This window comes from Bos indicus, chromosome 7 (genome assembly GCF_029378745.1).
Source record: "Bos indicus isolate NIAB-ARS_2022 breed Sahiwal x Tharparkar chromosome 7, NIAB-ARS_B.indTharparkar_mat_pri_1.0, whole genome shotgun sequence".
Taxonomy (NCBI): domain Eukaryota; kingdom Metazoa; phylum Chordata; class Mammalia; order Artiodactyla; family Bovidae; genus Bos; species Bos indicus.
The window spans coordinates 62722799-62738137 of NC_091766.1; the positions used below are offsets into that span (position 1 = coordinate 62722799).

The 15339-nt window shown below is 44.2% G+C and overlaps 1 protein-coding gene across 2 annotated transcripts in view; it reads right to left on the reverse strand.

Annotated features, from left to right (window-relative positions):
• Window positions 1-3671: 3671 nt before the first annotated feature.
• GLRA1 (glycine receptor alpha 1) overlaps window positions 3672-15339 on the reverse strand; it is an 87259-nt gene continuing 75591 nt past the window's right edge. The window contains exons 8-9 of one of the 2 annotated variants that reach the window (XM_019963672.2): window positions 10357-10503; window positions 3672-4109 (exon numbers count right to left, since the gene is read on the reverse strand). In XM_019963672.2, the coding sequence (XP_019819231.1) occupies window positions 3819-4109; window positions 10357-10503 (438 nt within the window). In that variant the 3' untranslated portion in view covers window positions 3672-3818. Of the gene's footprint in view, window positions 4134-10356; window positions 10504-15339 lie in introns of both variants that reach the window. The other variant, XM_019963671.2, reaches the window with a different exon arrangement.

Sequence of the window (15339 nt, forward strand, 5' to 3'; positions counted from 1 at the left end):
GCAGAGCTGAGCCATTTATTTTGGCTGCTCTTGAAACAAATGAGATCTGTTGTAAACAAATAGGTGAGAAGTTGTCGGTATTATCTGCTTAATTGACATCTCCTAAATTTGACTCCTAGGAATAGCTGCAGTTTTGGAGGTGGGTGAAATCACCCACTGGTCTATGGCAGTATCGATTCTCCTCTGTGCATCAGTACTGGTCTATACATGTAAAGGGTTTGAAAACCAGTAAACCACTTGTTACACCTAAATCAGTTTGACGTTAGCACTTGGCATGCATAGTCCCAGGGCATGATGTCCTTTGTGAGCAAATTGAAAGGAAATTACAAAAATATTGCCCGTTTATTAGAGCCATCTAAAAAAAAAAATGGCCTAAATTGCCTACTTTGATTTTCTATAATGATGAGATCCATATAATTAATTGCTAAATCCTTACTACATTATACATTAATGATAATGTCTTCTCCTTGAGCATGCTCCATTCCTAATTCATGATGGGATTTTTGACATTATAATGATTGCTGTCTTTTCCATCACCACTGTTTACCTTCGATAAAGTAGAGCAAAAGGAAAAAACAAATCTGCCAATTGTCCAAAGATGAAGGACAACAAGAATTGTATGTCTATATACATGTGCATATGTATGTTCTTGGCCACCTGGAGAGTTCAGAAATCAAAATGATATTAAACTTTCTGATGTGTGAAATTCCTACAGACCAGTTCAAACACATAGAACAGTCAGTGCTAGGAGGGAATTAGAAATCACCTGTGACACTCTCCCCATTGTATAGTTTAAGAAACCAAAGCTTAGTGATTTACCCAAGGTCACCCAAGCATATTAGTGGCAAGCCTAAAATTCGCATTCTTGTTTTCATTGCTATCGTGCATCACCTTACATTTATTTTCTGTGAGGGATACCATGTTTAGAATAGCCTGAGAAAAGATTTCGTCTCCTCTGTGTTTGAAATAATTCTGTTGTCTGGTGGATACTGTCAGCTAGACCTGGCAGCACCCAGCGGGCACACAAATTCACTATTGTGTCAGAAGTTCAAGGATCCAGCAGAGGTTGGGCAGATGGCCCAGTGATTTCCACGTCTCAAAGAGATTCTGGACACCTCCTCATGTAAGGAGACCAGTGTGATTCTGCTGTTCGAGCAGAAGCAGAATGTCTTGGAGTGACTGGTGCTGTCTTAGTGCAGAAGCAGAATGTCTTAGAGTGATTGGTGCTGTCTTAGTTGCTGATAGTGGCCTAGTGCCTTTGCCTGATTCACCTAGACTTCAGACATGCTGAATTTAGTCTAATAATGAGTCAAGTAGAGAGAAGGGGTTCTTTAGTGTTTTTGTTTTTTTTTTAATTTAAAATGATTTCCCCTTAAATAAAGAGAATAAAGTGCTAGTGAAAGGGACCGATGGCCTCTCCAGAGACCTATGTACCACTTGGAAATTAAGTTTTTCCCCACCGCCTCCCTTAAATAAAGTGAATGTAGTGCTCATGAAAGGTGCTAATAGCAGTCCAACATCTGATATTCTAGTTTTTAATTGGTAGTGATTGTTCACATCCCTCTATTTAACTTTCACCTCCTCAGACACCTGTTGCTGCTAAGTCGCTTCAGTCATGTCCGACTCCTAGCGACTCCATGGACTGTAGCCCACCAGGCTCCTCCATCCATGGGATTTTCCAGGCAAGAGTACTGGAGTGGGGTGCCATTGCCTTCTCCCAGACACCTGTTAATGGTAGGGAAATGAGCAGTCTTTACTCTCATTTCCTACTCAAACTCCTACTCACTTGGCTCCCATCCCTCAGTGCTTCTTAGAAAAAGTGATTCCAGGATCCATCCCACACCCTGCAAAGCTAGAAAACAGCTTCATTTTCTGCTCTACACAGGCCAAAAGAAAGGAAGGCAATGATTTATTGACCTTGGAACTTGGTTGCAAACAACTTTTTCGTTAAAGCCACAAAGCCAAATCCTTTTTTGGCTGCATAGTGCATTTTCTTGACCTGAATCACTTCTGGGTCCTTATCTTGACCCACTTCTTTGGGCCTCTGTGGGAATTAGCTATTGCACCATGGGGAATGGGAGACATTTCCCCTGGGGAAGGTGCTTTAGGGTGGGGTTAGGTTCCCAGTGTCTCACTTCTGTCCTGCCCTAAGTTAGGGATGCTCCAAAGACCCAAGTGAACCCGAAGTCACAGTACAGACTGATTGTCAACTGCCTACCACTCTGATCCACAAAAGTGCAAAGAAAGAAATGCAATCCCAGTATCCTGGTTGTAGGCCATAGCAGGGAGGATGCCGCAAGTAATAGTGCTGTCGCCCCCGGTGCAGTGGTGTGCCAGCTGCCAGACACAGCTCCCTTCTGATCCCACGGCCCGCCTTGCAGACCTCCTACCTGTCAACATCCGTGTCCTGGAGCAGGCTCCCCCACTCCTGCGGTCCACTGCCTAGTCCCTCTTCTTTTCCCCCGGAGTACCCTAGCTATCTTGGGATAGTTCTGGCACTTCAGAGTTAGAAGGAAAGAGAATTTGTCTAACTTTCCTAAATGTTAAAGCTAAACAAAGCACCAAAAAGAAAAACAAAAAAAGATTTACAAAAATATAATGGGCTCTTCCCCCCACCCCCGCCAAGCTCCCCATGTTCTTTGTGGTATATGAAATGTCAGAATATAATGAACAGACTTTATAAACATCACTGTTTCTTTCCACCCGTATCCATGTATCTAAGCGGCAGCAGCCTACGACTGCCCTTTTACCTCATAAAACTCCACTCCGTAGAGCCACAATATAATACATCTGTTTCATCCTGCAACCCCACCTTCCCAAACATACCCCTCCTTGCAATTCCAAAGACACTCTCCAAAAAAATAGACATCTGAAAAAGTGCATCTGTTTATACTCAGTCTATCTGCATATTATTTCTTGAGATTATTACTTTTTTTTTAACCATAAAAAAGATTGCATATTAGCAATATGATGAGAAAAACCATGGGGGCCATTTCTGGGCGGTGGATGGTAGGTGGGGTGGGTGGAGAAGCACAGAAATGAGAGGGCCTAGAGAGGAGCAGCAGAGAGAGAGGTCCCCAGCCTGGAGGGGTGAAGATGACTCTCCATCCTCGGTCCTCTGCATCGTCCCATCTCTTTAGTCACTCCCCTTCTCCTCTCTCCACCTTCCCCCATTTCCACCACCCGTGCCTGGGCCGCACGGCCCCCTTGAAGCAGAGGCGAAATGGCTTTTTGGCATGAGTCCACCTGGGCCAGTTTGAAGACAGGGATGGCGCTGGGAGGGGTGTGATGTGGGACACACCAGAGCAAGCTGATTTGTGACTGTTTTCCACTCTGGAAAAAATTGTCCATCACTTCTGTGACTTTTAAAAATTTAAGCAGTTACTAGGCTGATAGGTTAAGAAACAAGTCTTTTGTTCTTGTGGTTTTGCATTAATATTAAGCATGAATATATATCATATATATTACATGGCTTTGCTGCTGCTCTGGGGCAGACTGTATTCTCCTTCCAAACAGGAAAACTGCACAGCCCACGGACTCAAATTTTTGAAAGTGGTTTTTACCACTCCCCACCGCTGCGCCCACCCCGAACCCTCCCCTTCCTCCCCGCCTCTCACTTCCCGTATTAGAAAAACCCCTCCCTCCCCCTGCCACCCCTACCCAATGTTGAATAGATAGTGCCACATTCTGAGCCATGCATCGCTGCATTTGAGAGATGGCGCGCACGCACCTCGCTTCCCCTCCTCCTCCTCCTCCGGCCCACTCCTCCTGTGCCCCTCCCACTCTGCCCACTCCCAGCAACCCCCAGCCCAGACCCGTCACTGGTTGTGGACGTCCTCCCTGCGGACGATTTTGTAGATGATCCAGTAGAACATGTTGAAGATGAGGAAGGCCATGGGGAAGCCGATGCGGGAGATCTTGTCGATCTTCTTGGCCCGCTGGATGAAGAGTTTTCGCATCTCCTCCGGGGACTTGGATGGTGCCGGAGGAGGGTTGGTCGTGTTGCTGTTGTTGGCGCCCTTGACAGAGATGCCGTCCTTGGCCTGAAGGCAGGCTGGGCCCATGCCGTAGGCCGAGAAGTTGAAGCGGCCCTCTCCAGCCTCATCCTCCTGGAACAGATTCAACATGGGGCTCTACTTAAAATAAGACAGGGGCTGGGCACCCTCCCTGCAGGCACTCCCCTGGGGGTCAGGCCGTGCCCATCTGGCTCGCCCTGCCTCCCAGATGGCACCACTCTAGGCCCCTGAAGGCTCTGTGGCTGGCTGGGGAGTTATGCCTTATAGAGGGGCGCCATCAAATGCCGAAACAGATGCAAACCAGGGGATAGGTGTGTGGTGTGGAGTCTGAGACCTGTGCAATGACCTTGGCTCAGTCACTTGTGGCTGTATGACCTTGGGCAGGTCACTTCCTCAGAAGACTCTTCCTCAGAGTCACTTCCTCCTGTGACTCTCAGGGTTTTTAATTTAAATTTTTTTATTTAAGTGGGGATAAGATTCACCCCACTCCTTTAAGATGCTTTTCGATCATCAGAAGTTGTAGCTGAGCAGATACTCTGAATGCCGTTTTGTTAGAAACCCAGAGGACGATTTGGAAAGATCCCCTGCTTTGCCTCTGTTGCCTCCTTGCCCTCTCCCCTACCCCATCCCCCAGGCTTCTGTGTGTGGGTTTGGGGAGGGAGTGAATGGATCAGGAGCAAGCAAGGGCTGCAAGCCCAGGGACCACAGCTGCCTCTTACCTCCATGGTCCCGTATCCCTGGCAGGTGTGACCTCAGACAGGCTCTGGATTTTTATCAAGATTTTCATCTGGAGTTTCTCAAGCCCTTCATCATTTGGCTCCAACTTACCTTTCCAGGCTCCCCGCCTCCCCTGCCTGTGCTCTGCACACCTGCCTGTTGCGTTGCACGGTTCTCAGCCATCCCTCGTGCGTTCCCACCTCCTGGCTGCATGCTCACTACCCAAGCACCTGCTGCCTGACCTGCTTCATTTCCCCCTCTCCTCGTCTGGATCGAGGAGACACTCTTGCCTGCTCGCATCACATGTGGCTTTGTGGTCCTTCCTTGTGAGCTCTGACGTGGTCCTCAGAGTCTCGCTGAGCTGCTGATTCAGTGTGTGGCTCTGGGGGGCTTTATCGGCTCACACTGCCGACTTGAGAGTGAGCGCTTTGTGGGCAGCTGCTCTGTCTTCTGCTTGTTCCTGTGCAGGGCAGTCTGGGGGCCCTGGTGTCTGTCCAGCTCTGCCTGTGCCACCCCAGCCTGGGCCTTCATCTGGGCTTGTGATGACCTCCAGCCCCGTTTCCCTTCGGCCTCCCATCTCCCCCAGCCCTGCCACCCCTCTGGGTTGTTATGACATGGATCTTATCCATCATCCTTTGCTTAAAACTTTCTTAATAGGCTGCCACTGACTTGAGGATAATTAAAAGCTTTACATGATGACCTGGATTGCCCGTCTGTGGATGCTCCGTTTGACTTTCTGTGCCCTGTGGTGTTTCCATCTATTGGGAAGTGCCACACTCCTCTTGCACTCTGCTCAGGTGGTTCTCTCTGCTGAGTCTGTCTCTCCCAACCCCGCCCCTGCTTCCAGCCCCTTCTTTTCTGAACTAATTCCTACTCAGATGCCTTCCCTGAGCCTGAGGTTAGGCTCAATGTCCCTGATGTGTGATCCATACATCAGGATTCTCGGCTTTTCCTTTTTTATTTTAAATCTCTTATCGCATTGTTTTCCTTGATTAACATCTGTCTCTCTCATTAGAGTGTAAGCTCTATGAAGGCGAAGGCAAAGCACATCATGCTTACCGCACCTTCAACACTAGACATATGAATATATTTCCTGAGAAGGAGCTCAAAACTCTGCAAATGTTTGTTGACCAAATGGTTACCTTGCATATCCAGTCTGTCCCAGCTTCCTTTTTTTTTTTTTTAAATTAATTTAAATTAAAATGGTGTTGTATTCCTAGCACCTGGAGGATTTGACATATGAATGCTCAAGACATCTTTCACAAACCAGTGAATCTGGTCCAACACCCTCATTGCAGGAAGTGAGGGTAAGAAGGTGGGCTCCAGTACCTGGCAGATGGGTGCTCAACCAGTATTTTTCTGTGGGAAGGACAACAGTAGAGGGCTTGTGCCAGCACTGAGGAGAGGACTGGGGGAAGCTGGCCAAGTGACTGGACCCTGTGCCTGGGAGCGGGGCTGGGTCTGACAATCTCATTTATCGCTCACTGTAGCAATACCGGGGGGGGGGGGGGGGGGGGGGGGGGGGGGGGGGCGGCGGGTGAGAGGAGGGTGTGCTTGAAAATGTTTTTTCGCTGGGCTCTAGTTATGCAGGCGGACACTCAAAATTAACTTTCTGTATTGCTTTGGGCAAATTATTTTCTGCCTTCTTCATCAGTTAAACATGAGAGGGGAGGGGATGGATGTGTGGAGGCCTCATCTGGTTAGAAGGTGATCAATTTTACATTGTATCCAGGAGAAAGGAAATTCCCTAGAGATAACTGGACAAAGCCTGCTATTCCTATTTGAGCCAGCAGATGGCAGCCAACGAATGCCCAACTGTATCTGGAGCTGCGCGGGACTGGAACAGGGGAAATCCGATCGAAGCCAGGGAGGTTGGTAGTGTGCCTGCCCAGTCGGGCTCACAGAGGTTTCCTAATAATCTGACTAATGAGGCTGGCTGGGGAATTCGAGGACCAGATGGTTTCTGCCCAGCAAATGAGGTAACATGGGAGGGTGGTGGGAGTCGAGGAGCCTGGCCAAGATCATGGGCTCAGAGAAAATCAGGCATGTGGCTAGTTCCTCTTCACTCACCATCTGGGGCTTAAAACCCCCTCTGCAAACTTTCTGCTAAAGGGAGGTTTCTGCAGCCCAAGCTAATGTACGGCCAGCCTGCAAGCCACATCCACAGGGCCTTATTCCAAAGGAAGCTGTTTTTTATGGTGAGCCTGATTCTGCGCCTTCAGTTTCTGACATCTGTGCCAAGTTCAGAGCCTGTGGGCACAAGGTCACACTAATTCCGATGCACACCAGGGGCCAGGCAGGAGAGACAGTGATGAAGGGAACTGGGGCCGTGGACTGCGTTCCTTACCTAAAGGCATTTGCAGTGAGCCTATACCATGTGGGATGTGAATCCAGAGGGACCAGAGGCTGTGATATTTTGAGTGAAGCTGGAAGAGTAATCACTGGCACTTCATTGAATGCTGGCACTTCATTCCAGATTTTTAAGATACTGCTGGTGAACTTAAAGATATTTGCATGGCAAATCTGACCTTCTAGCTACTAGTTTTTGGCCTCTGCCTTGGGGTAAATCTTCGTTCCTACTTAAGATCTAATAAATGCAGGGCTATTTTTATCTGCTTCAGGATGGAGACGCTGATGAACAGATAAGCAGCTGGTGGTGTGTGGTCAGTGTTTTCTGAGATCAGCCGTGGGTCTTGGAAGGCCTCTGTGTGTTTCCCATCAGTGCCTCCAAGATCCTGGTCACTTTCCCCTCCTCTTTGTCCTCATCTGCACGGGAGGACTGGATGGGACCCTCTCTGAGAGCTCTTCCAGAACCAACATGCTGTGAGAGAATGAGGAAGGGACCCAGCAGAGGACTCTGATCAAATCTGCACAGTGGCCTTATTCACATTTTACCTGGCCAGAGACAAAGCTTTTGTTTTCCTCTAATACGTAAAACTGGTAGGCATTTGGCAAGGGTGGAGGCAACCTTTGCAAACACTATAGGTCCCACAACGTTACGTATCTGCAAGGGGCTCCATTTATATTTTAGTCCATGCACAGAATGCCTGCTGGAGCTATGCAGGGCACAGTCTAGTGACCTGGTACCAGTCAAGTATTTTGAACATAGTCTTCCCATGTAAGCATCTCTGTGATAAATTATTGACATTCTTTTTGCAGAGGGAAATGCATAAAGCTGCTAGCCCCTGGTCGGGGAAAAGGGAAAATAGAAGTAAATCTCAGAGACAGTTGTGTTTGGTCAGTTCCTTGCTTAGATTGTGTTAAGAATCGGAGGCTAGGTATCTGATGGACAGTAATGGAAAGACTAAAACCAGGATCTTTCAAGAAGTCCTGTCTGGCCAGCTGCACCCAAGATGTTTGCTTCCCTCTTCCAGTGCAGCTTTTATCCTAACTCTCGTGGACAGCCTCTGTCTCGGAACGTCTGCCTGCTGCCTGCGGTAATCTGCTAGAAGTTAATTGAATCAGATTGCTGATGTTTAAGAAACATACTGAGGGAAATGTGTGCCTTTGGATCGTTTTAATTCCTGGTACTTGTGTGGCAGGAATATAACTTAAATGGGATCTGATTTCATCTTTCACCAGTCCCCCATTGTGCCCATTTTACAGATGTGGATGCTGGTCCCTAGAAGAGGCTAGCTGAAAATCACATAGCAAAGAGAACTCAAGAGGCAGAGTCCTTTGTCCCAATTCTTGTGGCTGGGTAGACAGCTGCTTTCAGTAGGTCAGTCTAAGGTAGATAGGGCCTAGGTGTGTGGTGTGGCCAGTGTTTGAGTTCTTGGTTGCCCTCATCTATAGCTGGAAAAGCTCCCAGGCAGCCTCTCCGTCTGCAGGGTCTCCTTTTTTTTATTCCATTAGTGTTTTTTTTTTTTTTTTTAATCCCTTTGTGCATTTGTGCAGCAAATTCCTATTCCATGTTCACTATCTATCAGGCCTTGTGGTAAACACCAGGGCTGTATCAGTAGTACTGAGCTAGAGTAGATGTGGTCTCTGACCTGATGGAACTTACCATTCAGTGGGTGGTGCGCATGAAACAAACTCCTGATTGAATTGTAATTATAACTCGTGTCTAGAAGGAAAGAAACTGAGTATCGTCTTGGCTGACAATAAAGTGTCTTTGTGCATATCAGACTAGCGGTACTCCCCTGCTCTGGGTGTCTGAATTGGGATCACTTCCTCTGGCTGATACAGTCCACACCAGGGCAGGACCTAAGAGAAGAGAGCTTCCTTGGCTGGGGGCCCTTGGATACAACCTGCATGATCACACTTAACAGCCTGGCATCAGCACCTCAGTACAGGGCCTGCACCTTGACTAGGGTATCAGGGAAAGGTGCCATAGCTGAGAACTGGGAAAATGAGTAGGTTCATACCAAGCAAAGTGCACTAGAAGAGCAACCAGTCTACTGGAAGAGCAGCCTGGGTGGAGAGAACAAGACACCTGAAGTCCTGTGTGTGTGTTTGAGGAACTATGAAAAAAGCCAGTGTGGATGGTGCTCAGAGAGCAAGGGGGAAAGTGACGTGAAGATGAGACTGGAGAGAAAAGCAAGTCCTCTGATCCCTAGGAGAAAGGTCTCCTGGGGGAGTGGTTACAGACTTAGGTATGTAGCCACTTTGCTCCCACAGAGTTAACAGAGGCTGGTGACTTTTCAGAGGTGGGCTGCCAGGTTTGTTTGTTTTGTTTTTTGCTTCACCACATGGCTTGCAGAATCTTACGCATATGGGATCTTAGTTCCCTGACTGGGTATTGAACCCCAGCCCCCTGCAATAGAAGTATGGAGTCTTGGCCACTGGACTGCCAAGGAAGTCCCTGCCAAGTATTTCTTTTCCTTTTGTTTTTTAAATGCCTTTCTTCATTAGGACTCAAACTTTTCAAGTATACAGTAATGTACTATTTTCTTTTCATAACCCTAATGACAAGATACGGAGAAGGAAATGGCAACCCACTTCAGTGTTCTTGCCTGGAGAATCCCAGGGACAGAGGAGCCTGGTGGGCTGCTGTCTATGGGGTCGCACAGAGTTGGACACGACTGAAGTGACTTAGAAGCAGCAGCAGCAATGACAAGATAAATTTGGTATTATTTGCATATTTTAAATGCCTACTTTAATATTTAATTTCAAAGCATTTCTTTATTCTGTCTCTCATAAGGAAAGAGAATTCACTCCAGGGGAAGACCATACAGCATGCCTCTTCTTGAAGGTAGGAAACAAAGGCCTGGAAACTGGACATTCTACTCTAAGATCTCATGTTCTGTGATACCAATCGCTTCTGGAATCAGGCCCATTGAAACAGTGCAGCCCGCTCATAGAAAACACCAGCAAACATCATGCAGCCTTCCATGCTTTGGGTTTATAGCTAGTTGCTATCTTGGCCCCATCAGTGTTTGCTCCATCAATTCTGTCTTCAAGTGTAACCTGATAATTAGTGTTATTAGTGTTAGAAGAATGAGTGCCCATAAACCCAATCAGGGCTTTATTTATGGGAGGAGAAACTAGGACTTGTGGAACTTTGATCCGTATTTTATGCATGCTTTATCCACTGAGAAGAATGATACAGGAAAACAAGTATCATAAGACAAGGTTGCCCAGAACGCTTCTGTTTACCACCAGCATTGAGCCAAAGGCCTACCTTGTGATGTCTTCGCTTCCTCCTGAATCGGAGCAGCTCTTTGTGCTGCCGAGACACAAAGTTGACGGCGGCGTACTCAAGCAGGGCTGAGAACACGAAGAGCAGGCACACGGCCATCCAAATGTCGATGGCCTTCACATACGATACCTGGGGCAGAGGTGGGGGGAAGAACACAGATGAGGAGAGAACAGAGTGAAATATTGAGTGTGGAGGAATGTTTTCTGCTCCTTAGAAACCCCCTTCCCCATCATCTTCTGTTGTTTCCTCTCAGCTGGAATATTAGGATGGAGGTTACTGAAGGAAACAGATGAGAAATTAATCAAGAAGACTGTACAGAATATTGAGAAAAAAGAACATGGTGCCTAGAAGAGCCCTAAAGAGAAGGGGGATGGTGTGCCCATCATTCTGTCATTGATGGAATAGAATGTGGTGTTCAGACTGAAGGTGATAGGAGAATTGTTACCTAATGGTAAAAGTAAGTGGAGGATATCAGTGAGAATGGCAGAGCAAGATCTTCAAAAACTCTCCCCCTGCAAAAAAGCAGTGAGGACTCTATAAAAAATGGTCAGAACCAGCTTTTCTCCAAACTCTGTTAATGAATTAAAGTCTAACAGCAATCCTGTAAACATTTATTTGGGAAAATCAGTTGAATCCTAGTAAGAACAGCAGGCTTCATGGCATTAGAAATAACCCAGCTTTATTGAGATATGATTCATGTATCATACACATTTACAGTATAGAAATAAATGATTTTATATCTTCACAATTATATACAGTCATCATCATAGTCAATTTTAGAACATTTTCATCACCTCCAAAAGGAACCTACTATCTTTTATCTATCATTTCCTTATTCCCCCAATTCTCTTCCTCCAATCATGGACATTTTATGTGAATGGAATCATACAATATGTGGCCTTTCACTTAGCATAATGTTTTCAATATTCATCTATATCATAGCATATGTCAGTATTTTATTTTTTATGGCCAAATAATAGTACTCTGGGTATAACACATATCATTGATCCATTCATCAGTTAAGGACATCTGGATTGCTTCTACCTTTTGGCTCTTATTAGGAATAATGCTGCTGTGAACTTAGGTTTTTCTGTGGATGTATGTTTTTATTTCCTTTGTGATGTTTTAAGTTGCCCTGTTCCCATCGCCTCGTGTGTGGCTCTGTGCTAGTCTTGTAAAGCAACAGCCTGCAGGCACAGTGAACACCAGTATCCTGACAGCCACTGGATGGGGCAGAAGGGAGTAGGAGCTTCTTTAAAGCTGTGTTCTCAGGGAATTGTTATTTGACCTGTCTTATGGTTCTCGGAAAGAGACCACTCACAAGACTGTCTTTATTTGACCTGACTTGGAGCTGTCCCAAAGAGAGCAGCTTTTTCCTTGAGGGCATTTGTTGAAAACAATCATTGGCAAGTGTTGAACATTACATCAGCCTCAGGCAGTTGGTAACAGTTGAGGCAAACAATTGGTTGATCAAAAAGAATAAAAGGAAAACTTGGGGAATGAGTTGTCCATAAAGCTATGAGATATTCCTGGGAACCAATGTGCATTTTTAGGCCTATGTGCATGTCCGGGGTGACTTGAGAAGGCTCTTAGCTGTCAACTCTGAATAAGCAGAAAGTAAAGGCTACAGCAAAGTTTTAAACTGCTTGGCTCAGTGATATGCCACATTATATTATGTAAATGTATGCTGTTGCTGCTAAGTCGCTTCAGTCATGTCCGACTCTGTGCGACCGCATAGACAGCAGCCCACCAGGCTCCTCTGTCCATGGGATTTTCCAGGCAAGAGTACTGGAGTGGGTTGCCATTGCTTTCTCCATGTAAATGTATAATTTTTATCAAAAATATTTAAGATATACAAAAAATAATAAAGTATGGTGAATGCAATGTACTGAATGTTTATGTCCTCCCAAAAGTCGTATGTTGAAATCTCATCCCAATATGATGGTATTTGGAGATGACATCACTGGGAAGTAATTAGGTCACGAGAGTGGAGCCTTCATGAATGGGAGTAGTGCCTTTATAGAGAGTCCAGAGAGCTAGCTTGCTGTCTTTCTGCCCTGTGAGGATACAACAGTAAGTCAGCAGTTTGTAACTGGAAGACAATCCTCACCAGAACCAGACTACCCTGGCCCCCTGGTCTCAGATTTCCAGCCTCCAGAACTGTGAGGCAAACTTACGCTATTTATAAGCCACCCAGCTTATGGTACTTTGTTATAGAAGCCTGGATTTATTAAGTCAGGCCCATACAAAGGAGAAAACACAGTCAAAAATAGTTGTGCCCAGATATTGGACTTAATACACAAAGACTTTAAATCAGTTATATTTTTAATATGTTCAAAGAACCAAAAAAACCTTAGCTACCCAGCTACAGAAAAGTGTGGGAACAAAGTCTCACTAAGTAGAGCATGAAAAGCTACGAAAAAGAACTAAATAGAAATTCTAGAGTTAAAAAGTAAAATAATTGAACTGAAACTTTCACTGGAGAGAATTAAGAACATGTCTGAGTGGACAGAAGAAAGAATCAGTGAACTTGAGGTTATCCTGTCCCAGGAACAGAATGAAGAACAATGAACAGAGCCTCAGAAACGTGTGGGGGAATCATCAAGTGGACTAACCTGTGTTTGATGGGTATTTCTGAAGAAGAGACAGAAAAAGGCAGAAAGAATATCTGAACAAATAATGGCCGATATTTCCCCAAATTTGATGAAAAACACTAATGTACTCATCAAAGAAGCTAAATGTACCCCAAGTAAGATAAACGCAAAGAGTTCCACACCTAGACACACCATAATCAAACTGTCTAAAGCCAAAAAAAAAAAAAAAGAATCTTAAGAGCAGAAAGAGAAATAATTCATCATGTACAAGGTATACTCAGTAAGATTAACAGCTGATTTCTCGTTAGAAACCACGGGGTCTAGAAAGCAGTGGGATGAAATTAAAGATGATCTAAATAAGTGGGAAGATATTCTGTGTTCATGGATTGGAAGACCTAATATTGTTAAGATGTCAATACTCCCCAAGTTCCTGTACAGACTCAATACATTTAAAATTAAAATTTGTTTTTATTGTTGCTGCAGAAATTGACAAGCTGATCTTAAAATTTATATTCGTGTTCATATGGAAATGCTAAGGAGCCAGAATGGGCAAAACAATCTTTAAAAAGAACAAAGGTGGAGGACTCACACTCTTCAACTTCTAAACTTACTATAAAGCTATGATACTCAAGAGTGTGATGCTGACATAAGATAAATTTGTGTGTGTGTGTGTGTGTGTGTGTGTGTGTGTGTGTGTGTATATCAATGGGATAGAATTGAGAGTCCAGAAGTAAACCCATATTTTGGGATTTACTTAGTCAAAGCCTATGGCCAATTGACTTTTGAGAAGGATATGAATTCAGTGGATGGAAAGAATAATCTTTTTAACAAACAGTGCTGGGATAACTGGATATCACCAACAAAAGAATGATATCCCTCCCTCATTTCATATGCAAAAATAAACAAAATAGATTGAAACCCTATATTTAGAGCTAACCTATGTAACTCTCAGATGGTAAAGAATCTGCCTGCAATGTGGGAGACCTGGGTTCGATTCCTGGGTTGGGAAGATTCCCCCGGAGGAGGGCATGGCATCCCACTCCAGTATTCTTGCCTGGAGAATTCCATGGACAGAGGAGCTTCCTAGCAGACTACAGTCCATGGGGTTGCAAAGAGTTGGACATGGACTGAGCGGCTAAGCACAGTGCATGAAATTCTTAGAAAAAATGTACGTGTAAATCTTTATGATCTTGGATTAGGCACTAGTTTCTTAAGAATGATACGAAAATTACAAACAACAATAGAAAATTTAAATTAATTTCCTTAAAGTTACAAACTTTTGTGCATAAGGAACATTTTCAATCAAGTGAAAACCTGTAGAATGGGAGAAATATGTGCAAATCATGTTCTTAAGAGTTTAAAATCGATAATACACAAAGAACTATTACAACAATAAAGAGAAATGCCCCAATTAAAAAAAGGGTAAAAGATTTGAATTGATTCTCCATAGAAGATATAAAAATGGTCAATAAACACATGAAAAGATGCTAAACATTATTAGTTATTAGGAAAATTCAAATCAAAACTATGATGAGATAGCACTTCACATCTATTGAGATATTTATAATCAAAGAGGTAGAATAACAAACATTAATGAGGATGTGGAGCTTGGCAGTATTATAAAGTGGTATAGCCACTTTGGAAAATAATTTGGCATTCCTAGAAAAGTTGAGTATATAATATACCTATAACTTATATATAATATATAGTATATATTAATATAATGACTATAATGTACAATATAATAATATATATTTAAAAGTTGAAAATATATGTCCACACAAAAACTTATACACAGGAAATGCTTGTTCACAGCAGCATTATTTAAAACAGGCAATCATGGAAATAACCCAAATGCCCATCAACTAATAAATAGGTAAACGAATTGTGATCTATACATGCAACAGAATATTATACAGCCATAAAAAGAAATGAAGTAGCGATACATTCTACAACATATGTAAAAATTGAAAATATTATGCTAAATGAAAGAAGCCAGTCATAAAAGTGCACATATTGTGTGATTCCTCTTAAGTGAGACATCTAGGATAGGCAAATTCAGAGAGAACAAGGAGTGGCTGTTGATGAAGATGGGGATTCTCTGTGGGGTGATGAAAATGTTCTGGAATTAGACACTGCCGAGGGTACACAACTTTGTAAATATACTAAATGCCACTGAATTTTATGCTTTGAAAGAGGCAAGACTGTCAGGTTGAGTGTTATTAGCAAATGGAGCCCACTCTCAAGGCCAGTGTTAACAATGGGTGGAACAGAATGTTGAGTCTAGAGTCAATTATAAGTGAAGGGGACTGTGGCGTAGACTATTCATAGAGCTAGGAGCAGAATGTTGAGCCTAACATAAGGAACAGAA